The 25,929-nt window shown below is 37.9% G+C and overlaps 1 protein-coding gene and 1 non-coding gene across 2 annotated transcripts in view; one reads left to right on the top strand and one right to left on the bottom strand.

The window, feature by feature from the left end:
• Positions 1-25,929, bottom strand: part of BMPR1A (bone morphogenetic protein receptor type 1A) — a 135,292-nt gene that overhangs the window by 36,401 nt on the left and 72,962 nt on the right. Inside the window, exon 3 of the mRNA XM_069459916.1 lies at positions 6,796-7,015. Coding sequence (XP_069316017.1) covers positions 6,796-6,862 — 67 coding nt within the window. The 5' untranslated portion in view covers positions 6,863-7,015. The remainder of the gene's footprint in view (positions 1-6,795; positions 7,016-25,929) is intronic.
• LOC138376706 (U6 spliceosomal RNA) lies at positions 24,449-24,555 on the top strand. Its single transcript, XR_011231690.1, has one exon. It is a non-coding gene; the product is annotated as a U6 spliceosomal RNA (small nuclear RNA).

Genomic DNA, 25,929 nt, shown 5'->3' with positions numbered 1-25,929 from the left:
AAGAAAGTTCTCACACTATGGTGGGAGAAAAATTAAAGGGAAAAAAAGATGACTTGGTGGCAGGGTCAGAAAGCACAGCAATGGGCTTTCATTATCTGATGTGATATTATGTGAATAATTAAGCTTATTTTATGACATTCTTGGAAGGCAGAATAAGACCCAATAAAGGGAAGTTACTAGTGAGATGCATTTCACTTGAATACAAAACACATTTCATAAGTTAGCACTAATCAAAATTAGTTCTGAACCCATTATCAAGAATGAAGTGATTCCTATACGTACTGACATGCAGTGTTACTCATAATGTTACTGAATGACAAAGAAAGCTGCTGGAAGCCTGACTAATATTACCCATTAAATACCACATGCTTGGCCAGGTGCAGTGGCTTACACCTGCAATCCTAGCACTCTGGAAGGCCGAGAGGGGAGGACTGCTTGTGGCCAGGAGTTTGAGATCAGCCTGAGCAAGAGCAAGACTCCCATCTCTACAAAAAAATAAAAAAAATTAGCCAGGTGTGGTGGTGCACACTTGTAGTTCCAGCTACTTGGGAGGCTGAGGCAGGAGGATCACTTGAGCCCAGGAGTTTGAGGTTGCAGTGAGCTATGATGATGCCACTGCACTCTAGCCAGGGCAACAAAGCGAGACTCTGTCTCAAAAAGACAAAACAAAAAACAAATGCTTAAAAAAAGTTTACATTTTTGCATTCTTGTTTTATTGCACTTTGATCAGAGAATGTGGCTTATGAGATATCTGATTCTTAATGGAAGTATTATTTCAAAATTAACCAAGATAATTCAAGGGTGGTGTGGGTATGGGAGAAGTGCATGGGGGTATAGGTGAAATGGGTTTGGTCAGGAGTTGGTAATGTCAAAGCTGAGTAACAAGTTCATGGAGTTTCATTATATTATTCTCTCTACTTAAGTACATGCGTGAAATAAGTATTTTTCCTATAAGTAGTTTTTTAAATACCCAAATAAAACAAAATGCATGCTCCCAGTAAAAAAAAAATTAAACCATATAAGCAAAACGAAAAGTCCCTTTTAGTCCCATCTAATCCTTCCCCCTCTCCTTAATTGTAATGCTGTTATCTGTTTGGTATGTATGCTTCTAGTCCTTTTGCTATGAATTTGCATATATACATATGAAATATTCTTTCAGAAAACTTAACAGAAGCAGAGAAAATTGTAGCCCACACATACCATATAACCAGATTTTACAATGACCAATTATGGCCCATCTTGTTTTACTCTTCCCCTTTCATATAATTATGAATCTAATACCAGATATGTCATTTTATCTGTAAATATATCAACATGCATCTCTAAAAGATAAGGACTTAAAAAAAAAATAACCACAATCATCACACCTTAAAAAGTTAACAGTTGTTCTTTATCCTTACCAGTATTATCAAACATCCAGGCAAAGTTCAAATTTCCAATTATATCATAAATGTTATAAATTGTTTTAAGAGTTTCCTTCGGCCAGGCGCGGTGGCTCACGCCTGTAATCCTAGCACTCTGGGAGGCCGAGGCGGGTGGATCGCTCAAGGTCAGGAGTTCGAGATCAGCCTGAGCAAAAGCGAGACCCCGTCTCTACTAAAAATAGAAAGAAATTATCTGGCCAACTAAAAATATATATAGAAAAAAAAAAATTAGCTGGGCATGGTGGAGCATGCCTGTAGTCCCAGCTACTCGGGAGGCTGAGGCAGAAGGATTGCTTAAACCCAGGAGTTTGAGGTTGCTGTGAGCTAGGCTGACGCCGTGGCACTCACTCTAGCCCGGGCAACAAAGCGAGACTCTGTCTCAAAAAAAAAACCAAATAACAAAAAAAAAGAGTTTCCTTGAATCAGGATTCAAATAAGGTTCACACATCACAATGGCTATCTCCAAGTCTCTTTAATCTATAGGTTTCTTCTTCCTTTTTCTTTCCTTGAAATTTACTTGTTGAAGATAATGGGTAATTTGTCTTATAATATTTACCACCACAGGCTGGATGTTCTGATTGCATCCTTCTAGCATCACTTAACATGTTCTCTTGTTCCCGATAGTTTGTAAATGGTACTTTGCTCTAAAGCTGTCCAACAGGGCAGCCACAAGCCACACAGGGCTACGTGTACTTGAAATGTGGCTACTTTGTAAGTTGTAGTGAGGAGGGACACAAATGTCTAGTTATCTCTGTTTTCAAGGACTAGACTAATTCAACAGGCGTAGTATAAAATAATGTATTCTAATTCTACCATTTCTTCTTATTTACAGAATACCTCTATAATGAGATGCTTTCCTTCATCTGCTAACTGGATACAAGAGGCATAGTTCACATAAGAAAGGTGGAATTAATGCTTGATTTTTCCCACTACAGTTTTCAAAATTAATGAGTTCGCTAGCATCTTTCAACAGTAGCCAATTAGTTCTTTTTAAAATGTCATTAAAAACACATGGATTTAAACATAATTAATTTTTTCAATCTACTGCAGTTATTATCCTTACTGTTGGCTCAAACTGTTCCATCTCTGGCCAATTCAAACCGTTCCCTGTATCCTTTTAACTTTCTCCTGCTTTCTGGGCAAGATAGTCCAAGCTTACCTTGTACCCTACCTGTCACAGACTTAAAAGTGATTCCAAGGAGTTCCAGAACCTTTTAGTGAAAAAGATAATCAGAGACCATAATCTGGGTGTTACAGGTGCTTGTTGCTACTGTGTTGATCAGTGTAAAAATATACAGCTAAAAAAAATAGTTTTGTATTTTGCTTTTTTCACTTTATCTGTATTCATCTGTTAAATAAAAATGTATTGAGTAACTACACAGTGCTAGGCACTGGTTTAAGCCCTGGGTGACTAGAACTGTAAACAGTATAAAGTCCCTTCTCTATTAGAGCTTATAGTCCCAGAAAGAAACAATAGAGACCAATAAATACTGACATTTGTACTATTTTAATATTTATTCATAGATAAGGGCTATGAAACCAAATAAAGCAGGGTCATTTTCTAGCATGGGAAAGGAGTACAGTGCCTCACAGCAGAAGTCACTGACAGCCAGGAGAACAGACAAAGTAAAGGTCAGGAAATTCCAGAATACCACATCTAGACAAGATATAAGTTTAATGGACCTAAAGCAAAGACCAGAAGCAAGTAGATATTAACACTACTAAAATTTTAAAGGAACTGTACTGCCAAAGATGTCCCAGTAGTCAGGCTGACTCACTGAGCCTGTAAGTTTTCGATCTATCAGGTAATTTCCAGTACCCAGACCTCTACACTAACAGAAAGACCATCCTCCACTAAGTCTATCTCAGAAGTGGCCATGATGGCAGAAACACTAGCCAAGGAACACCAGAAACAAAGGAAATGCTCCCAGAAAATAAAACTGGGGGCTGTCAGACAGACTAACCATCCTTAATTGATAGGCTATGAAGCAATGACTACTGAGGTTGCTCCCAAATTTTCCTTTCTCTGAATGGGAGTTTATATAGTACTGATCCTATTTCATCTTCATCACTGAATCTGGGTACATTGTGCATTTATAATTTCTCTTTTAGCCATACATTGCTGGACCATGAAGAGCCACATCTGGACATGAAGGAGAAGGCTGCACACTAGCCAGAAGTCCTGGATTAGTAGCTGAGTGCACCAAATGGATAAAACTCTGGGTTATATAACCCTTTGAAGATGAATTCAGTATTTCATACCAACATAAGCATTTTCAGTGTATGCATGGGAGTAAGAGTATGTATGATGTTAGGGAGACAAATGTGGTGCCCTACAGCAGATACTGTTATTTCTCCCCCCTTTTACCTTGCTGGCAACAGACATGCACAAGTGTATATACACATACATGCACACCCTTTTTTTGTTTACCGTCTGTCCCTCCTCTACGTGATTCAAGAAAGCACAGCCCTATCCTCAGCAGAGATAACTGTTGGTCTAATCCAACAAGTTTAGGTCTACTCTCCTTGCCCCTGATTTGTCTAACACAAGAGCATGCAATAAACTTTGGCCACTATGATTAGAAGGAATTCTGTTGGAAAAATGAAAACAGTGCCTGGGGAAAGATTTACCAATTAAAAAGAGACAGAAAGAGATATCAATTCCTCTTCATTCATTGAATGTTGTCAATTTGAAGCAACTATTAATGTATCTGTGTTATGTCTGGCCCCTCAGCAGCCACACTGTGGCTGTGCAGGGAATTAAACTATAGCTAAACTGATATTTGGAGGATGACACAGTTGAAATAGAGAAAGAATGTGGGTCCTTTTTTTTTTTTTTTTTTTTTTGAGACAGAGTCTCGCTCTGTCACCCTGGGTAGAGTGCAGTGGTGTCATCATAGCTACCGCAACCTCAAACTCCTGGGCTCATGTGATCCTCCTGCCTCAGCCTCCTAAGTAGCTGGGACTGCAGGTGCCTGCCACCACACCTGGCTAATTTTTCTGTTTTTTGTAGAGACGGGGTCTTGCTCTTGGTCAGGCTGGTCTTGAACTCCTGAGCTCAAGTGATCCTTGTGCCTCAGCCTCCCAGAGTGCTAGGATTACAGGCGTGAGCCACCGTATCCAGCTTATAATCCGGGTCTTGATGAACTACATAATTAACAACCTGTGCAGTCCCCTTAGTCTCAGACTTCTTGTGTGATATTACAAGTCTGATCCTTTCCCCATTTTTCCTGCCTTAAATGCAGACAATAGCAGCCATTTTGTAACCATGAGGAAAATGCCAAGAAAATTACAGAGATATCAACCTTGACACTACTCAGTTACTGAATGAACACCAGCAAACACCCACCACCTACATTAAAAATAAATCTCTTATTCACTTAAAGTTACTTTTAGTTGAGTAATCAGTTACTTAAGCTAAAATCCAATTCTAAAATTTGTGACAAAGAAAAAAGGATTAAGTATCTATCAGATGTTAATATCAAATGATTCGTTTTTATATTCAAACCTGAGTAATTCACCTCAGTGTAAATCACTTAAATCTATACCTAACAGTTGATGCTCAAATATTTCCTTGTTGGCTGAGGTGGGAAGATCACTTGAGGCTAGGATTGAGACCAGCCTGGCAACATAGTGAGACTCTGTCTCTACAGAAAAAAAAAAATTAGCTGGGTGTAGTGGCATGCACCTGTAGTTCTAGCTATTCAGGAAGATGATATGGGAGGATCACTTGAACCTAGGAGTTCAAGGTTACAGTGAGTTATGATCATGCCATTGCACTCCAGTCTGGGCAACATAGTGAGACCCTGTCTCTAAATCAATAAATACAAATTCCTGTTAGGAGAAGCGTTATTTCTATGTTATAACAAGGAAACCAAGCAAAGAAATTTACTTTCTTAAGCCAAAATTCAAGACAAAGCTAGAGATTAAGTCAAAAGTTATTTCCACTAATACCATTCTGCAATCCTTCTTAGTGATCACTAAGAAATAGTATCTTTTCTGCATTGGTTTTAGTTTTCTAATTTTTAAGAGCAAACATTTTTGTGTTATCATTTGAAGCAACTATCAAAATAATTTTTTGGACTGGAAATGTTAACAAATTTTGCTCTTCATCAGAGAAATGTAATAGTTACTAAGATTTTTTGCTTACACATTATACATAACTAATTACCAATTTATTCCATATAATAAAAATTTATTATAGAGCAACTTAATTTGTAGTGGTAAATGAGAATTTTCTATCACATTACAAATATGTGATCTAAACAGATTTAAAATTTTTTATACCAAAAGGGAAATTACCTGGGAGTCAGGTAGCAAATATAAATGTTACATTAAACACTTCATCTTCAAAACTATGACAGCTTTGGTCGATGCTGATCAACAGGCATATAACATATTAAAATAAAGGTGTTGTATTAAATAATTTGGTGTTTCACAAATAAAAGTGGCTTTTGCAAGAGGGCTCTATTCTGAGCATGCTAATAATGAGGAAACTGTTATAATACTGAGGCAACATACAAAGAAGCCGTAGAGTCCATTGTGTGTTCATACTTTAAAATGAAAATATCAAAGGTTTGTGGTGTTAATCATGTTTCTTCTTGTGGGCAGATATTAATCCATACCACTGTGAATGAAACATGATGAAAGAACAACCTGTCAAGTCAAAAACTTGAGAATGAAGATGTCCAATAAATTCTACCTAAAATCCTTTTGCAAAACAGTATTGTCTCTTCAGTTTAAAATATTATCCTAATTAAACCATACAGGAAGAAGCTCATGTGCAAACACAGTCTATCTGGTCCTAAGAGTCATTGTAATAACTTCCTGTTGGACAGTTCCAAGCTGTGAACACATACTAGCAAAATTACAATACTGCTCATAAATAAACTTGCAGTGCTCTATTAAGAAAGTTTAGCAAAAGCAAGTGCCATTTATCTTTCTGAAGTCTTTTAACAATAATAAAATGATTTTTAAATTATTATTTACACGTATCCTTCTTGTTTTAAAGGAGATAGGAATTTTGAAGCTCAGCCTTGAGTGCTACCCTGTCTTTTAGGCACTAGGTTAAGTGCTTTATATACTTTATCTCATCTAGTCCTCACAAGGCCTGATGCTGTGTATCATAATGCCTATATTATGGAGGAAAAAACAGGCTCGGAGAGGCTGAGATTTTAAAAATACTTGAAGATGTTTCAATCACAGCCAGTTCAAAAATTATTTGGCATGTATCTGTTCTTTGCCTCTTTACTTCAAAGCTGTGCTGGTATGCTGGGCCTTACTATTCAAGAAGGGTGAGTTGAAAGAACAGTTGTAAAAAATAGTGCTTTTTATATACAGAAGCAAATTGCTAAAATGAATATCAATTTACCTTGAACATGAGAAATGATGAACAGATAGGCTCCCAATAATCTGATATAAATATATAGCTGAGTCATTGTTCAATTTTAACGTTTCCTGTACACTGTCACCTTCAATAACTGGTCCTCCTAGTTCACTAATTTAAATGACTATTATTCAATGAGATTTTTCTTGTAAAAGGCCGCAATCACTTGACAATGACTCCAACTCCCACTGCTTTCTTCTTATTCCTGAAAGACAAAAATATTAAGAAGGTAATGAACATACCTGAATTTTGGAAAGTTTTCAAAAACTGAGAGGAAAATAAATGTCTAAGCATACTTTTAAACTAAATATATTCTTAAAGATTAAAGCTACTCTTGTTTTCTTTTTCCTTTTTTAAAAAAGGCACTGTAGTTCCAAAGCTTAAATAATTTAATAGTAATTTGCAACCTCCCCTGACCTCAGATTAGTCACACGTAACACAAGAAAAGTACTCTAAATAATCTCAGCAGTCTTTACTGGCTGCTCTAAAGTAATTAAGTTATTTTATAACTATCAAAAATTCCTAAATATATTAAGAATAAAACAAGAAAAGTTAAATTTTAAATATAATTTTAAATATTTTAAATACTTCATCAATATTCTTTTAAATCCTAGATGAAATAAAAATATCTTAAATCTTTCTCATAAATAATTTATTCTGATAGAAAAGAAAGCCTACCTAGAAAATTATACATATTTAAATAAGCAGATGCTTCATCATTAAAGCAAAAGCAAACAGAAATTTTTTTTTTTAACTTTAAAAAAAAATTTCAAAGTATTAAGGGGGTACAAACATTTTTGGTTACACGGATCACTTTTTTTTTTTTTTTTTTTTTTTTTTTTTTTGTTGAGACAGAGTCTCACTTTGTTGCCCAGGCTAGAGTGAGTGCCGTGGCGTCAGCTTAGCTCACAGCAACCTCAAACTCCTGGGCTCAAGCGATCCTACTGCCTCAGCCTCCCGAGTAGCTGGGACTACAGGCATGCGCCACTATGCCCGGCTAATTTTTTCTATATAGATTTTTAGGTGTCCATATAATGTCTTTCTATTTTTAGTAGAGACGGGGTCTCGCTCAGGCTGGTCTCGAACTCCTGACCTTGAGCAATCCACCCGCCTCGGCCTCCCAGAGTGCTAGGATTACAGGCGTGAGCCACCGCGCCCGGCCACGGATCACTTTTGTAATGCTCGAGTCATGGCTGTAAGTGTGCCCATCACCCAAATAGTGTTCATGTACCCATTAGGTAGGTTTTTGCCCCCTGCCTGACTTCCACTAAGTTTTACATTTCTCTGTGCACATGCTCATCTGTTAGTTCCAGTTTAATAGCAAGTACACATGGTGTTTGTTTTTCCTCTTGTGATATTTCACTTAGGATAGTGGTCTCTAAAATGTATCTTAAATAAAATTATTTTCCTAAAATATTGTAAATCTGACTTAATTAGCGTAAAATTGGGCTTTTAATATGGATGACATGAAACATGACCTTTTCAAGTAAAGTCTAGTGATTATTAACATAGACAGTGAACTTTATTATTTTTTTTTTTTTGAGACAGAATCTCACTTTGTTGCCCGGGCTAGAGTGAGTGCCGTGGCGTCAGCCTAGCTCACAGCAACCTCTAACTCCTGAGCTCAAGGGATCCTCCTGTCTCAGCCTCCCGAGTAGCTGGGACTACAGGCATGCGCTACCATGCCTGGCTAATTTTTTCTCTATATATATTTTTAGCTGTCCATATAATTTCTTTCTATTTTTAGTAGAGATGGGGTCTCGCTCTTGCTCAGGCTGGTCTTGAACTCCTGAGCTCAAATGATCCGCCCACCTCGGCCTCCCAGAGTGCTAGGATTACAGGCGTGAGCCACCTCGCCAGGCCTAGTTGCCCATTAAATATCTCTACTGGGATTACATTCCAGCTGGGTGAATCCCACTCACGTCTTTCCTTCTCGCTGCTCTAACCCTGCTCCTATCCATCCGTTGGCTATAGTGGGGAGAGGCGGCACCATCTCGGAAGTCACGCCAGAAATCCTAGCTTCATTCCTGCCTCCCTTGCTAGCTCTCAGCCCCTCTCCAAATTTTCACTTACTCATTCACTCATTTATTCACCAACATCTGTTGAGTGCAAATTACAGACCTGCCTAAGGTACTAGAAATACAAACATGGGTATGCCTGTTTCTGCTTCAGTGAGCTCACAGTCTTGGGCAAGAGGCTGCTATAACTTGTTACATCTTTCAGTGTCACCAGTGTTACTGTTTAAGCTAATTTATTTAAAGCGCTACCACCAAGGCACTCTGCAGAGCTGCCCATGAGACCCTAGGTACTTTTCCTGTCGGAGAAAGGGGACTGCATGATTCCTTCTGCAAAAATGTCCAGGACCCTGCTACCCTTGGCACAAGTTCAAATCCTGGATCTGTCTTAAATAAATAACCTAACCTCTCTGGATGCATTTCCTCATCTTTAAAACTAGGTGCAGTTTTAAACTAGTTTAGGCTAGGTGCAGTGGCATGCCCCTATAGTCCTAACTACTCAGGAGGCTGAGGTGGGAGGATCACTTGAGCCCAGGAGGTCAAGGTTATAGTGAGTCATGATCACGCCTATGAATAGCCACCATACTCCAGCCTGGGAAACATAGTGATATCCTATCTACAAAAACAAACAAATCTGGAATGATATTTATTAATCCATAGTTATTTTGTGAAATAAATAATAATGAACACACATATTCACCTCTACGTACCAGTACCATTATAAATGCTTTGCATATACTAACTCATCTTATAAAAATGGTACAATTATCTTAATTTTACAGAGGAAGAAGTAGGCAAGTAGACTTTAAGGAATTTATCAAAGATCACACAGCTGGTTAAGTGGTAGGGTTATAATTCAAATCAAAGAAATCTGACTCCAGACTCCATGTGTTAACTGTTACCTTACGCTGCCCTACTGGATATTTTGTGTATATTATATATTGCAAAATACATATTATAAACCATTTAGGAGAGCCTGGTAAAAAGTAGGTGCCCAATAAAACTCTCCTCCTCTCTTGCATGTTTATAACACATTTGACCACCCAGCTCAGGAAGTAACAGGTGCTACTCCTGACAATACCATCTGTAAGAAATTTTTACAGACAAAAAGCTTGTGATAACTTGTATGGAGAACAGCCATCAACAGAAACACACTGCTATAACCGAAGAGGATAACTATCTTACTTTATTCCACCTGGTCAGGCCTGTTAAGCACTTTAGAGATGAATGGTGGGAATGCAAAGGACATAGAAAGTACTACACTTGAGATACAACTAAAAGAACCAGGGGTCTTTACTCAACAAGTATGAAAGGAGCAGAGTCTGAATGCACCTTTGTCAGGGACATGACTGACATGACAGAAAAGAAGACCAGATCCCTTCCAATGCTGAAGTCCTATGTGAACAGTGTTTTTGCCACTGAATATTAATTTATTCCCTAAATGTTTATTAAGTGCCTATGTTATGCATGATTCTATATTAGATACCAAGAATACAGTGTTGAGAGCAAAAGAGATCCAGCCTTCATGGAGTTCACAGTCATTAAAGAAGACTAAGACAACTAAGATATTCAGACACTGAACAAGACAACACAAATGATACATAATCATAACCTATAGTAAATGCAGAGGAAAAGTGCCAGGTCCTAGAGGACTATGGAGCAGTGACCCCATCTAAGCTAGATGGAGGAGTTAAGGGAAGCAACGCTGAGAAGTGACGAAGTTCTAGGCACAGGAAAAAGCCTGTGCAAAGATCTTGAGGCAGAGAAAACCAAAGAGAGAACAATGTTTGAAATGTTAAGAATAAGTGATAGAGTGATGGTTAAGGGTGAAGAGACAGAGAAGACAAAGACCAGGTCAAGCACAGTCATATGAAGAATCTGGGATTTAAACCTAAGTGGCCATGATCTGGATTCTATGTAACGGACTAGAGGGGGCAAGAGCAAGTAGACCAATAGGAAGAATATTGTGGAAATTTAGGGGACTGACGACAGTGGTTAAGATTAGGGTGGCAGTGGTACAGTGGATGGATTCAGGATATACTTCAAAAATAGACTAATGGTACTTGGTAATGGATTAGATATGGGGTAAGGGAGAGTGAGGGGGTCAAAGAAGATTTCCACATTTTAGTCATGAACAATTACTGAAATGGGAATAAGTAGATTTTGAAAAGAGTGAAGGGAAGAGATCAAAGGTTCAGATTTAGACATTTGAGATTACCCAAAGGGAATGGTCTAATGACCATTTGGTTCTGAAGCTTACAGGAAACATTTGGGGCTGAAGATATAAATCTGTTATGTCAACAGCATAGAGATATTCAAAGCCATGGCTCTGGATAAGATAGCCTTCTAAGAGTGAAAAGAGAAGAGGGCTCTCTTCTCTTTTAAATGAACAGAGAACTGTTCATTTAAAAACTGCATCCTAGCCTGAGTAAGAATGAGACCCTGCCTCTACTAAAAAAAAAAAAAAATAGCCAGGAGTTGTAGCGCAAGGGTGTAGTCCCACCTAGTCAGCTAGTTGGAAGGCTGAGGCAAGAAGATTGTTTAAGCCCAGGAGTCTGAGGTTGCAGTGAGCTATAATGACACCACTGCACTCTCTACTCAAGGTGACAGAGTGAGACTCTGTCACAATAAATAAATAGCATTAATAAGTGCATTAACACCACATACATTTATGTGGCATTCACTGATAAAATAAGTTCATGGTCCAAGATCATGAATGTACAACATTTATGTTGTGTATATTACCACAGCTGAAATACAAACTACTATTCACAAGTGATATTTTTAACAGTTAAAAGTAGAGCCTAATTCCCTCCCTTGAATGTGAACTGGACTTAGTGACTCACTTTTAACAAAGTAAGATGGAAACAACAGTGTGACTTGTGACTAGGTCATAAAAGGCACTTAAGCTTTCTCCTCGCTCTCTCTTGAAACACTCACCTGAGGGAAGCCACCTGCCATGACATAAGGACACTCAAGGAGCCTCACAGAGAGCCCATGTGACAAGGAACTGAGGCCTCCTGCAGACAGTTATGTGAGTGAGCCGCCCTGGAAGTGGATCCTTCAGCCCCAGGGAAGCTTTGAGGTGACTGCGGCTTCACAGACACCTTAACCGCAATTTCATGAGAACCCTAAACTGGAACCACCCAGCCCCCAATGGATTCTTGACCCTCAGAAAATGTATGAGAGAATAAATGTTAGTTGTTTTAAGCTGCTATATTTTGGGGTAATTTGTTAGGCAGCAATAGATAACTAATGCAATCATTATTCGAAATAATAAAAGCCTAATCACTGAAAGCCACTGCAGAGTCAACCAAGACAGAAGTCTGAAAAGCACAGACAAAGAAGGAATACAACAATATAAGATAGTCAAAATGCCCAAAGAACTGGATCATGTAACTGATATCTTTCTTTCAAGGGAGTTACCAAAAGCAAGCTCTTGTTTTCAAATTATCACAATAAGGCAGGCTCATTTTAGGGGAAAAAAATCCTATGCCTAGTTCTATACTATATACTGCTACATTTGCCCTTTTAAACCATGAGTTCCATAAAAAATGACATCAGTTTTGTGTTCTATGTAAAGGCACTTCTCAAATCATACATAACCTGGGTAGCAAATTTAAGAGAGTGAATTATGATGTCAGCCTGCTTGGTTTAAAATATCAACTCCAGTACTTACTTACCGTATGACTCTGGGGAAGTTACTTAAGCTATCTAGGTCTCAGTCTCCTTAGCCACAAAATGAGGATAATATTACTAACTCCAATGAGTTAGTACCTTGCATATCAGTCCTAAACTCTTCAATAAAGAATAGATGTCAATGGTTATCATTGTGATTGTTGTTATTAGTAACAAATACTGAGGACTTCTCCTTTACTTGTCCCATATTAACTGTTTCTATAATCATGATATAGCAAAATATTAACCTTATTTTACAACCACTCTTAAAACTATTATATAATTCTAACATCTGAGAATAAGACAAATTTTTTAAAATTCCTAAATAACTCATCAGAATTTTTATGTAAATTAAAAAATACCTACTCTTGCAATGTCAAGAATATAAGGATAAAAAAAAAAAAAAAAAGAATATAAGGACATGCAGACATTTAAAATGCTACATGATCAAAACTTTAAAACGCTGCTGGCATTTAAAAGCTCTTAAACCAAATAGGCATCTAAATAAATATGTATTTTCCTTTGCTATATACAAAGATTGGTGCAGTTTCTTCTTCAGGAAAATAACATTAGGGCAAAATTACTCAATAAAATATAAATAATTTCTTTTGAAATAAAAAATTTTAAAGCTTAGCAAATAGCAAAAAGCCTGAATCAATAGTTCAATCAGAATTTTAAAAAAAAGAAGCAGGAAAAGGCTGAAGTCAGCTGAAAAAACAGACTAAAGTCATTCTTTCCTCTTCCCGTTAAGCCCCCCACCCTTAATTTTTACTTTCTAGTAGAGAGGTTTGGGAATTTCCAACAAGCTGGCCAGCTGCCAATTCCATAAAATAGCAAGGAGAAAAGTCGCCTTTCCAGGGGTCCCTCCCCCAGGCAGCTCCAGGCGCCTGGTCTGACAAGCTTTCGGAGAAGGAAAGGGCTCGCTGCAGACTTTCTGGCTCCACAGCCATTGTTTGCACGGCTGCTCTGCTTCTTATCCAGAGCTTGCATTAGCATAAGAATATCGTCTTTTCCCTTAACAAGCAACTCATCCATTCCTTCCCTGATTTCTAACCTCCTCCCCATCAATCTCTTAAGTTAATATACACACGTACAACTGGAGCAAGAGGACTCATGGTTATTATTATTTTTTTTTATCAGTAACAGTTTCACCCAAATTTAAACACAAATGCTTAAGAAAATAACTTGCTTAAAGAGTTGTGTGAGTGTATCTGAGGTAATACACACAAATCTTACCAAAAAGCCTGCCCTGGATGGAGTCCATGCTGTGAGATCTTGCAAGGGGCAGGGCAAGACATTCATAACAAGGTCTTTTAGAAACTCTGACAATTACACCAATGAACCAGGAGAAAAGAGAACCAACCATATAGTTAAATTCTGACCTAAAATAGAAATGGGGAAGAAGTTCCACTTTATAAACTGTCATGTCTTTATCACCTTGAGGCTACTAATTTCATCACCACCCTTGAAATTACTTTCTGACTAGACTCTACCTGTTGCCCACACTCACTCATTCAAAACAAATCACACATTTAACCTTTGTTTTTCTGCTCAATTGTCCCCTCCTCACTCAAAACCTTCATTTTCCTTCTGTGTCAAGATATTTTCACCAACAAAGTACAAATTCTTCCAGAACCAGAGAGGTAAGACAAACTAATATAGCATTATATATAGTTGATGCATTTTTTATTGTTGTAGTTTTTTTTCTTTTCCTTTCTTTTTTTAGAGACAGTGTCTCGTTCTGTTACCAAGCCTGGCTCAAGCAATCCTCCTGCCTCAGCCTCCCGAGCAGCTAGAGTTAGAGGCACATGCCACCACGCCCAGCTAATTTTTGAATTTTTTGTAGAGACAGGGTGTCACTATGTTGCCCAGGCTGGTCTCAAATTTCCTGGTCCACCTCAGCCTCCCAAAGTGCTGGGATTACAGGTGTGAGCCATTGCGCCTGGACATAGCTGATGCATTTGTACGTTTTATGCTTCCTCACTAGGGCCCTCAATATTAGATGCACAAGAAATGCTTTCTGGTTTATGAAATACCTTTACAAATATGAGATAATCTATTTTAAAAAGACCCTGTACTGCAAATTCCCTAACCTAGTTTCACCAAAGCTCATTTAATTGTATTAAATTTAAAAATCTCACAAATAATTAAAACTACATTGTGCCATACACCAGACTTTGGCATATCTGTGCTCAGAAGGCATTCTTAATGTCTGTCAGCTGTTAATTTAAGAGATCTGGGTGTTATTCTCCTGTTTCTCCTCTGGAATAAGCACAAATGACCAAAACAGGTGAAATGAATCAGTAGTTGCAGAAATGCCTGGAAGGGGAGAGGGTCTGCTCACCCCTGTGGGTACATATTATGTATACAGGTTGAGTGTGCCCTATCCAAAATGCTTGGGTTTCAGAAGTGTCTTGGATTTTGGATTTTTTTTTTTTTTGGACGTTGGAATATTTGCATTATATATACTTACTGTTTCCGCATCCCAAATCCAAAATGCTCCAAGCAGCATTTTCCCTTAAGCATCATGTTAGCACTTAAAAATTTTTAGATTTTGGAGCATTTCAGATTTGGGATTTTTGGATTAGGGATGCTCAACCTGCACTGGTAAACAATACTGTCTATGTTTTTCCACAATATTTGAATAGAGATAAAATCAGTATAATTGTGGTACAAGTTCAGGGTCTAGCATGAGACACATCTAAGTCTTTTGTGCAGACTAAATGAGAGAATCTCATCTATATAGTATTTAATGGTAACTGCTTAATTATGTTAGCACACCATCATCTTTGTTATTTTTATAATTTGCAAATTAGTTTTGCATGCATTATCCCATCTATATGACCCTTATAGTAAGTAAAATTATTCTACTTTTACAAAGAAAAGATAGGTTCAGGGAGACAAAGTGAGTTGTTGAATTTCAGACAGCTAGTATCTACAGTGGACAAATTAATTAACACCCAGGTCTCCTAATCCAAAATGCAATGTTTACTCCAGCATATCATAAGTAAGTACATTCAAAAAAAAAAACCAGAAGTTATTTTTTTATTTAGCCACGTAAGATTTTATTTCATCCTCATAACTTTGCAAGGAGAAAGTGAAACTCAGCAAAGTTAAGAAACCGCCCAAGTTAAGAAACTTGCCACAACCAGTAAGTGGGCAAGTCTGCTGCTGACAAAGCCCAAATCCCACTGACTACTGCATGAGAAGAGCTAGTAGGAAAGCAATGGGATTAAAACCCAAACTACTGTGTCCATTATTACACTATTGCTTTTCAGTTCAAAAGCTCTCTGTTCTATGTATGTAGACTCTGCTTTCTGATGCTGAAGCTAGGACACTGCTAACAACATGTCCTTCACCAGCTGGCTCCCTGATGGGTTCAGGGAACGAGAGGAAGCTGGAGGAGCAGAGAAGGGACTTTCTTCTTCCCTGATTTGGTTTGCTGTTTCTGTCAAGAGCTGCCTGAACGCCACCCTTTACAACAGGCAGCAGAAGTTTGCTCTGGTTCCCAGCTTCCGTCCACACTCCTACTACTAGCCTCTTGGCACCCTTTTGGACCCAGTGGTACCTACTCCTCAGAGTCTTAGCCCCAGCTCCTCAAAACCCCAGCTCTGAGCTCCTTAGGTGGCAGCAGTAGCTGGGCTACCACCCCTTCCTAAGAAGATCTAAAAATATGTAGATGATTTTTTGGTTGGAATAATGTCTGGGATGTGACAAGACATATGGTGACCAGGGACTAAAATGGAAAATACAATGCAATGTGCAGGGACAATCCCTCAAAATAAAGAACTGTCTCAACCAAATGCCAACAGTGTCCTCCTTGTTGATAAACAATGGTTCTTGAATAGTATGGTGCAATTGTCATATTTCATTATCATCTAAAGGTCCCTTTGCAGTTCCAGCTATTCAAGTGGCAACAATTTTAGGTCTCTAAGAAGAAAAATTATCTTGATCAAACTAATGTCTGAATATAATTTTACTTTTTATTCTTTTCTTCCCACCTGACTGCTTTAAAAAGGAATCATTCTTGCTGTATTAAACACAGTGCTTGTACAATGTAAAAGCAATTTAAAACTCAATCATTCCTCTCCACTTTTTACTCCTATTTACAATTTTTAAAAAATTCAAAGTATAAAGATTTTCTCTAAGCTCCAGGAGTAGAGGCTCTGTCCTGGGCTAAGCCCATCAGCGTATTCTAAATTCTATGCCACAAAGAAAAGTTAAGAGTTGGTCTGATGGAGTCTCAGGACTTTTCTGGGATTGCAGACTGCAGAAACAAAGTCACTCTTTCAGACTGAATTTGAATAAGGAAAAAGTAGTCCAGAAGCTGCTGGCAGCTATGATGGGCCAGAAGGCAGAGCTAGGAGACTCAAAGAAGCCAGCTCTCCTTGGAGACATCAATGAACCACTCAAGCTACCTTGCCTGCAGCCTTGAATTACTTAAGGAGTTTTCAGCTAAGAGCCAATAAATTCTATTTTTTAGGCCAGAGAGAGTCAGTTTTTCTGTTACAACCAAAAACATTCTAGCTGATATAAGGATTAAAGGGAAAAGCAAACTTTAGTATTCTAGGTTAGATTAGCATAAAATCAGCAATTCTGAATAAAGTCAAAGGTCTTGTCAGAAAAGATACACACTTGCAAAGGAAACACAGGCTGGTATAAGAAAGAGCTAATTATTTTTAAGACAGCTCAAATAGTATAAAAATTGACGTAATAATGTTATCAGCAGCTATATAATTATTACTCCTGATCTTTTCTCTTCTCATCCCCTAAATATGCTAGACTCTGAGTCTTTCCCACCTCAGTTAACAGCCTCATTTCTCTTCTAGTTTGCCAGGCCTAAAATCTCAGTCATTCTTGACCACTCTTTCCCTCCTTCTCATATTCCTTATATTACCTGTCATCAAATCCATTGATTCTACCTTCAAAATCTACCCAGAACCCATGTACTTCTCACTGCCTCCACTGTTCTCGCTGTGGTCCAAACCACTAACACCTTCACTTGGATTGGTGAAACAGCCTCCTAACTGGTCCCCTGCTTCCACCCTTGCCCGCCATGTACTCTCAACACAGCAGCCACAGTGATCCTAAGAAAAAGCGTATTAAACCACATCATGCCTCTGTGCAAACCCCTCCACTGGTGCCCCCAGTCACTCACACTGAAAGCTAAAGTCTACAATGGCCAGCCAGACCGCACTCACTTCATTCCAGCTGCACTGGCCTCCTCGTTGTTCCTTAAACATGCAGCCCCCCTAGTCCTGCTGCAAGACCTTTGCATTTGCAGGTCCCTCTGCCTATCACATTTTTCCTCGGGACATCTGTAATGACTTGCTGCCTTACCCACTTCTAAGCGCTTACTCAAAACCCCTTTCTTACAGGGTTCCTGCCCACCCTATTTAAAACTGTAATGCCATCCCCATGCCTGGCACTCCTATCCTCCCTTTCCTACTATTTTTTTTTTCTTTTTAGCAGTTGTCATGCTGTAATTTAATATATAATTTACTTTTCATTTTGTTTATTGCCTGCCACCTGTTCCAGAATATATACTCCACAAGGGCAGGAGTGTTAGTCTGTTTCATTCACTCTGTATTTCCAGGTCCTAGAACAGTGCTTGGCACATAGTCGGTACTAAATAAATATTTGCTGAGGGAATGACTGAATAGAGCAGGAGGAATTAAAACGTTATGCCAATTCCTTTTACTTTTATATACAAACCAGACTTTCCCAAAAGAGCAGCATAGTGGATAAACTATCCCATTTCCTTATCTCAACACAACTGAAATGATACAGAAACCACACCACTTCCTTTTGCTCACTTCCAGCTCTGACTGTGTCAAGATCCAGTGAGGAAAAATTTCCACTGTTTTCATGCATATCCTCAAGTTTGAGATATGAATTAAAAGGTCTTAAGAAAGGCTTGTATAAGTAAACATCATGTCCCAAAATCTAAAATACTGCTTAAGGCAAACAATGGCTTGGGTTGTACTGTTACAGTACCATATAGTTACACCACATTAAATGACTGTGAGAATAATCACAGACAAAAAGAAAACACAGTCTTTTCTTTAGTACAAACAATGTGATCTGACAAAAGGAACTTCAAAGCACTATTTAAACTCAATTGCAATCTTTCAGTAAGTACGCACAAGAAAAGGTTCAAAAGTTATATTTATACATAAATTTTAAGTCCCCAACTGCTCTGAATAAGAGCAAAGGGTGTTAAAATCATAACTTTAACAATTCTTCCCTTACAGGCATGACCTACAAACTACAGCATAGGAAGCTAAAACCTTACAAACATGTAGGTCTAAGAAAAAAACACCCTAGGATTACGTATTCCTACTGTATGAATGTGAAGCCCAAGAACTTGGAAACCCAGGAAGAGCTTGCCCCCTTGTAATGAGACATCTACATTTTATTTTCTTTACTCTGTGTCACATCTCTTCAGGTTAAAATGTACTGGCTTAGGGTGTTTTCATTAAATTCTGTGGCATGAAATGGACCTGACATTTATTTGTCCTTTTTTCCCTTTTAACATCTTTCTTTAAGCTCAGGCACCTGATTTTTTTCTGAGATTTCTAGTTTAAACAGCAACTTGTCTTTTTATTTTAAAGAAAGGATTGTAACTTATAGCGTTATTTCGCAAATTGTTAAACTTTCTATAGATGTATAAAAACTTTATCATTCCATATGTATAATTTTTTTTCAAACATTGTGAGACATTTCCATGATGGATACATGTAGTTATTCTTAATTCATATTCATTATTATGTAGTTTTCCGTCCTATGAGTATCTCATAGCTGTATTTACCCATTCTCCTGTTAATGGACATTTTATTTTTTATATTATGAAGGGATGTGGTCTCACTATGTCGCCCAGGCTGGAGTGCAGTGGCTAGTAACAAGACTTATCATAGTGTACTGCAGCCTCCAACTCCTGGTCTGAAGTGATCCTCTCACCTCAGTCGCCTTCCTGGGAACACAGGTGCATGCCACCATGCCCAACCATGTTGATGGACCTTTTAGATGGTTTCTAATATTTTGGTATAAGCAATGGTTTTGGTAGATAAAGTTGACCCTTGAACAACAAAGGTTTGAACTGCAAGGGTCCTCTTACATATGCATTTCCCCCCCACACCCCGTACAGTTGGCCTTTGTATAGCAACCTAACACAGATCAAAAATACAGCATTCACTGAATACGAAACCCGCAGATGCACTGGACCAACTTTCCATTTGTACAGGTTCCACAGGGTTGACTGCAGGATTTGGGTACGTGCCAACTGTGGTTTCTGCAGAGGTTCCTGGATCCAATCCCCTGTAGATACTGAGGGATGACTGTATTCTGATGATTTTTTTGCTTTTATTTTTAATTGACATAATTGTACGTATTTATGGGGTAAAATGTGATATTCTGATACATGTATACAATGTGTAATGATCAAATCAGGGTAATGAGCATATCTATTACCCCAAACATTTATCATTTGTGTGGGGAACATTCAAAATTCTCTCTTCTAGCATTTTAAAAATATATAATAAATTGTTAATTATAGTCACCCCACAGTGCTATACAACACTAGAACTTATTCCTCCTATCTAGTTGTAATTTTTATCCATTAACCACTCTCTCGCTATCCCCCTCCCCACAACTCTCCCCTTCTCAGCCTCTAGTAACCACTCTTCTATTTCTACGATACCATTTTAAACTTCCACATGAGTGAGAATGCACAGTATTTGTCTTTCTGTACCTGGCTTATTTCACTTAACATAATATCCTCCAAGCGCCTGTTGCTGTGAATGACAGGATTTCCTCCTTTCTGTAAGGTTGAATAGTATTTCATTTCAATTTCCCCACCATCATTTATTGAGGAGACTGACCTTTTGCCAATGTTTGTTCTTGGAGTCTTTGTTGAGAATCAGCTGGCTGTAAATGCATGCATTTAATTCTGGGTTCTCTGTTCAGTTCCACTGGTCTACGCGTCTGGTTTTATGCCAGCAGCATGCTGTTTTGTTTACTATAGTTTTGTATCATGTTTTGAAGTCTGTTAGTGTGATGTCTCCAGCTTTTTTCTTTTTGCTCAGGATGGCTTTGGCTATTTGCAGTCTTTTGTGGTTCCACATGAATTTTAGGACTTTCTTCCGCTAGTTTCAGGGAAGAATATCATTGGTATTTTTTTACAGGAATTGTAATGAATCTGTAGATTGCTTTTGGTGGTACAGTCATTGTCACAATATTAATTCTTCCAACCATGAACATGGGATGTATTTCCATTTGTTTGTGTCCTCTTCAATTTCTTTCATCAGCGTTTTACAGTTTTCCTTGTAAAGAACTTTCACCTCCTTGGTTAAATTCATTCCTAGGGTATTTTTTTGTTTGGTGGGAGGGGGTTGTAGCTACTATAAATAGGATTGCTTTCTTGATTTCTTTTTCTGCTAGTTCATTATTGGTGTATAGAAATGCTATTGATTTTTTTGTATGTTGATTTCGTCTCCTGCAACTTTGCTGAATTCATTTATCAGTACTAAAAGTTTTCTGGTGAAGCTTTTAGGGCTTCCTATATATGTATGTATGATACGTCATCTGCAAACAGGGAAAATGTGACGACTTCTTTCTAATTTAAAATGCCCTTTATTTCTTTCTCTTGCCTAACTGCTATGGCTAGGACTTTCAACCTTCATTTTTGATTTATCATTTTGCAGTTCCAAATACAAAACAGTGATAAGCACAATTTTAAAATAGTAAAGAACATAAGAATAAACTTTAATAAACAGAAAGATGTATCATGTTATATACAGAAAGCCTCAATATCAGGTATGTCAATTGCTCCTAAATTAATTTAAAATGTAATGATACTCTATCACATGAAGGAAGCTCCCTTCTATTCTTAGTTTGCTGAGAGGTTTCATCATGAATGGAGTTAAATTTCATCAGTGGTTTTTCTCCACCTAGTGATACGATCACGGGATTCTTCTCCTTCAAAATATAAATTAATTAACACTAATTCACAAAAAATATACTAATTCACATTAAGAACTTTCTTGAAGAATACACCATCTTTGGTAGTTTTTAAATATGTCCACAAATTCTTTCATATGCCTCTCTTCAAGAGGTGGACACCAATTCCTTTGGTATGGGCTAAACTGAGTGAACTTCCTTCTAACAAACAGAACAAAGAAAAAGTCCCAAAGTATGACTTCTAACATTAGGTCTTAACAGGCACTGCAGCTCCCTCCTTGCTCTCTTGCTTGGATCACGTTATGGGGGAAGCCAGAAGCTGCTGGTGTGAGGAACTGAGGCCTTCTGCCAACAGCCATGTGAGTGAGCTGTCTGGGAAGTGGATCCTCCCCGAGTCGGGCCTTCAGATGGCTGCAGCTCCTGCTGTTACCCCAATTGCAATCTCAGGAGATATCCTGAGCTAGAACCACACCCAGCTAAGCTGCTCCTTAATTCCTGTAAGTCAGTAAGTATTTCAAGTCTTTTAAGTTTTGGGGTAAACTATTCTTGGATTCCTGAGATAATTTCAATTTGTTATTACTGTATAATGAATAATTTGGTCTTTGTCCTAGGTCCTGGGAGGAAACCTCTAAATCCTTGGGATTTCCTTGATAATAGGAGTATCTTTGCTATTCATGAGCCTCATGGATCATTCCTGAGTCTGTGCTAACAAGATGACTCAGGATGGGGGTTGGTCACCAGAAAGATCACCATGTGATTAGAGGGTTTGAGACTTTGAGTCAGCCAAACCGCTGGGGAGGGGAGAAGGCTGAAGACATGGCCAATTATTCAATCTTGGCTACATATAAAAACTCCGTACACTGTGGCTCAGGTAAGCCTCCTGGTGGGCTAAGGTATTGATGTACCTAGAGAATGACATGCCCTCATTCCAGCAGAAGAGAGCACAGAAGCATCATGTTTGGAACCCTCACAGATCTCAGTCTGTGTCTCTTTTATTTGGCTGGTCCCGATCTGTAACTTTTATAATGAAACCATAATTGTACGTATACTGCTCTCCTGAGTTGGACAAGTCATTTCAGTGAGTTATCAAACTCAAGGCGATTCATAGAAACCCCCAGATTTGTAGCTAATTAACCAGAAGCCCATGTGCCCGGGAACTACCAAACTTGTAACTGGCACCTGCAGTGGACCATCTTGTAGGGGACTGTGCCCTTAAACCTGTGGAGTCTGACGCTAACTCTGTCAGAATTATATTACAGTCAGTATTGTAGACACGATATATACAATGTTTAAATATACTACTGGATTTGTTTTGCTATTACTAGGTTTTACATATACAAGACTGGCCTGTATATTTTTCATATTATTCATGCCTGGTTTTGGTATCAAGGTTATACTAACCACATACAATAAACTGACGAACTAACTATTCTGCTATTCTCTGGAACAGTCTGTGTAAATGTGGACATATCTACCATCTGAATAGTTTGAAAGAATTCACTCTTAAAATCATCTGGGTCAAGGACTTACCTGTAAGCATATGGGAGGGGGTAGCTCTTTAAATTACAAATTGAATTGTTTAGTAGTTACAGAAATATCCAGGTTTTCTCTTTAGTCTGAGTCAAATTTATTAAGTTATGACTTTCTAGAAAGCTGTCCTTTTGTTTAAATTGTAAAATTTATTGGCATAAAGTTATTTAAGGTATTTTGTTATTTTAAAAAGTCTCTGTATCTGAAGTTATATCCCCTTTTACATTTCCAGTATTATTTGGGCTTTTAGTGTTTTGCTCGACTGATCTTTCAAATGCTTTATTGACCTTTTCAGAAAAACAACTTTTGGCTTTGTTAATCCTCTCCAATGTATCTTTTTAAAAAATTGATTATTTCAAACCCCAAATTCTTTTTTCTTTCAGATCCCAAATTCTATCATTAGCTAGAAGCCTGGATAAGTTTCTCTCTGTGCCTTAGTTTCCTCATCTGTAAAGTGGTGACAGTAACAGCACCCACCCCATACGGCTTGGTAAAGATTAAATGAGATAATCCTTGAAAAGAAATTAAACAGTACTTGGTACACAGCAAGCGCTCTGTAAGTATTAGCTTTTTTTAATCATCTTTTATATTACTTCACTGGAATTTATTTTTTTCTTCCTCAATTAAAATTAGAACAGCTTATTAATATTTAATTATTTTAAAATACAAATACATAGGGTGTCAGTGTATCACACAAGTTTTAGTATCTCCTAATTTTCTTTATTGTTTTATTCTAGATGTTTTCTGATTTGCATTATTATTTTTGATCTGTAGGCTTTACAGAATGTGTTTTAAAATTTCCAAGTATGCATACATACAGTTTGTTATTCATTTCCAACCAAAGTACATTTCTTGTCAGAAGGCATGGTTGATATTAAATGAAATGTATTAGAACTTGCTGTACAGCCCAGTAAATGGTCACCTTCATAAAATGCTCCATGTGTGCTTAAAAGAATGTATGTTTTCTAAGAATTGTGAGAGATTAACTCTTTTATTATTATCATCATCGAAGAGGCAGGGCCTCAATCTGTCGCCAGGCCCGAGCATCATAGCTATTCACAGGCAGGATCCTGGCTCACTGCAGCCACAAATGCCTAGTCTCAAGTGATCCTCCCTCCTTACCTCCAGAGTAGCAGGGAATACAGACGTGTGCCACTGCATTTGGCTAGAACTTCCAACCAAATGATCGTGTCCTTTTCTCTGCTCAAAAAACTAAAAATGTTCTCATTTCATAGGATGGAGTTAGCAAGACTTAAGAAGAATTTTTGTGACCTGGCTCTGCCAAGCCCTCCACCAGCGTCCTACTCCTCCACAGCCTTACAATGCGGAAGCCCTTGCAGCCCCTCTAACGTCACAGGCATTCCCTTCCAGACTTCCATTCTTTTGCATACCCTTTGTGCTCTCCCTTTGGTCTTTGCTAGGTTATGTACAATTCACTCTTCAAGGCTTAACTAGGAGTGCTCACTTTGGCAGCACACATACTAAAATTGGAATGATACAGAGAAGATTAGCATGGCCCTTGTGCAAGGATGACAGGCAAATTTGTGAAGCATTCTTCAAAATTAAAAAAACAAAACAAAACAAAACAAAACAAAAAAAATTTAACTAGGAGTAACCATCTGTAGGCAATCCTTGATCCCTACTCATCCAGCTGCTTGGGGTGTCTCATCTCTACTTCTAGTGCACCCAGGAACGCACCACAGCTGCTTCACAGAACTGGAACATTCACTCAAAAACTAACTTGGTTATGTGCCACGTACTGATTATCCAAGACAAATAAAACAGACACAATTCCTCCTCTCATAAAGCTTAGTCAGGTGATATTTTTACTTACCTTGTAGCACTGTAATCTCCACTGCCTAGTACATTACTAAGTAAAGCAACAAATATTCAGTAAATGAATAAAAGGAATAAAAATAATATTAATATCCCATTAAGAGAAATATAATTGGGGAGTTAAGCCAACTATAAAATCACATAATGCACTTTAACAGTTCTTTATAAGTACACTGGCACCTAAAAATACATGTCCAAACTGTACAGTAACAGCCAGTTAGTTACTACTGACCCAACAATCTCTATCCAAGTGCTAGCTCAAGAATTTTGTTCCCATAATCACCACCCTTTTGTGATTTCTAGATGTCATAGAAAAGAAATTTAGATCTGCATCATAAAATGGAGAACCTTAGTATATATAAAAGACCTCTTTTGAAAATATTTCTGGCTTATTTCATATTTTGAATTATCTTAGTACTAAGAAAGATATTAAATACCAAAATTACCTAATGAAGGAAAGGAATACATAAACAGACCAATAACCTGACCTAAAAACAAGAGGTCATTGAGATGGAAATGGGACAGAGGAAGGCAATGGGGTCAAAGGGTAGTGAAAAGCGACTTAGGCTTTGGTGCTTATCATTTAAAATTCTATATAAGAACTTATTTAGGTGTTACTTATGTAATCTTTTAAAAAGTAAAAAACTATTTTAAAAAGAGGCAGTGAGGCCTTCCCTAACCCCTATTCCATAAAAGATGGAAGGCGGAAGGGAAGACTGGAGGGAGGAAGAAAAGAATGTAGGAAACAGATGTGATCAGAGGCTATATAGGAATTTCTATCTAAGGCACCTAGATTGGAAATTACCTTACACATGCTTGAAACGATCAGATGGACATGCCGGAAAGAGGTTATTAGGCTGGAAGACAATATTATGAACTGAAATGTCACTACAGAGAATGAAAAGATGTTACCAAAAATCTTGCTGCATATTCACAAACAACCTGAATCTAAAAGCACCTCAACTGGAGACAGATCAAATAAATAAAGGAGAAACATAACCTACCAAACTTAAAATTAAGAAAAAAATAATAGTATCTTAAAAATTTAGTTATGAGGAGGCAGCTGGGTGTGGTGGCTCATGCCTATAATCCTAGCACTCTG

Source organism: Eulemur rufifrons, chromosome 28, assembly GCF_041146395.1.
Source record: "Eulemur rufifrons isolate Redbay chromosome 28, OSU_ERuf_1, whole genome shotgun sequence".
In the NCBI taxonomy this organism is placed as follows: Eukaryota; Metazoa; Chordata; class Mammalia; order Primates; family Lemuridae; genus Eulemur; species Eulemur rufifrons.
The sequence above is the reverse complement of the archived record's forward strand: the minus strand, read 5'-3'. Positions and strand labels throughout refer to the sequence as shown.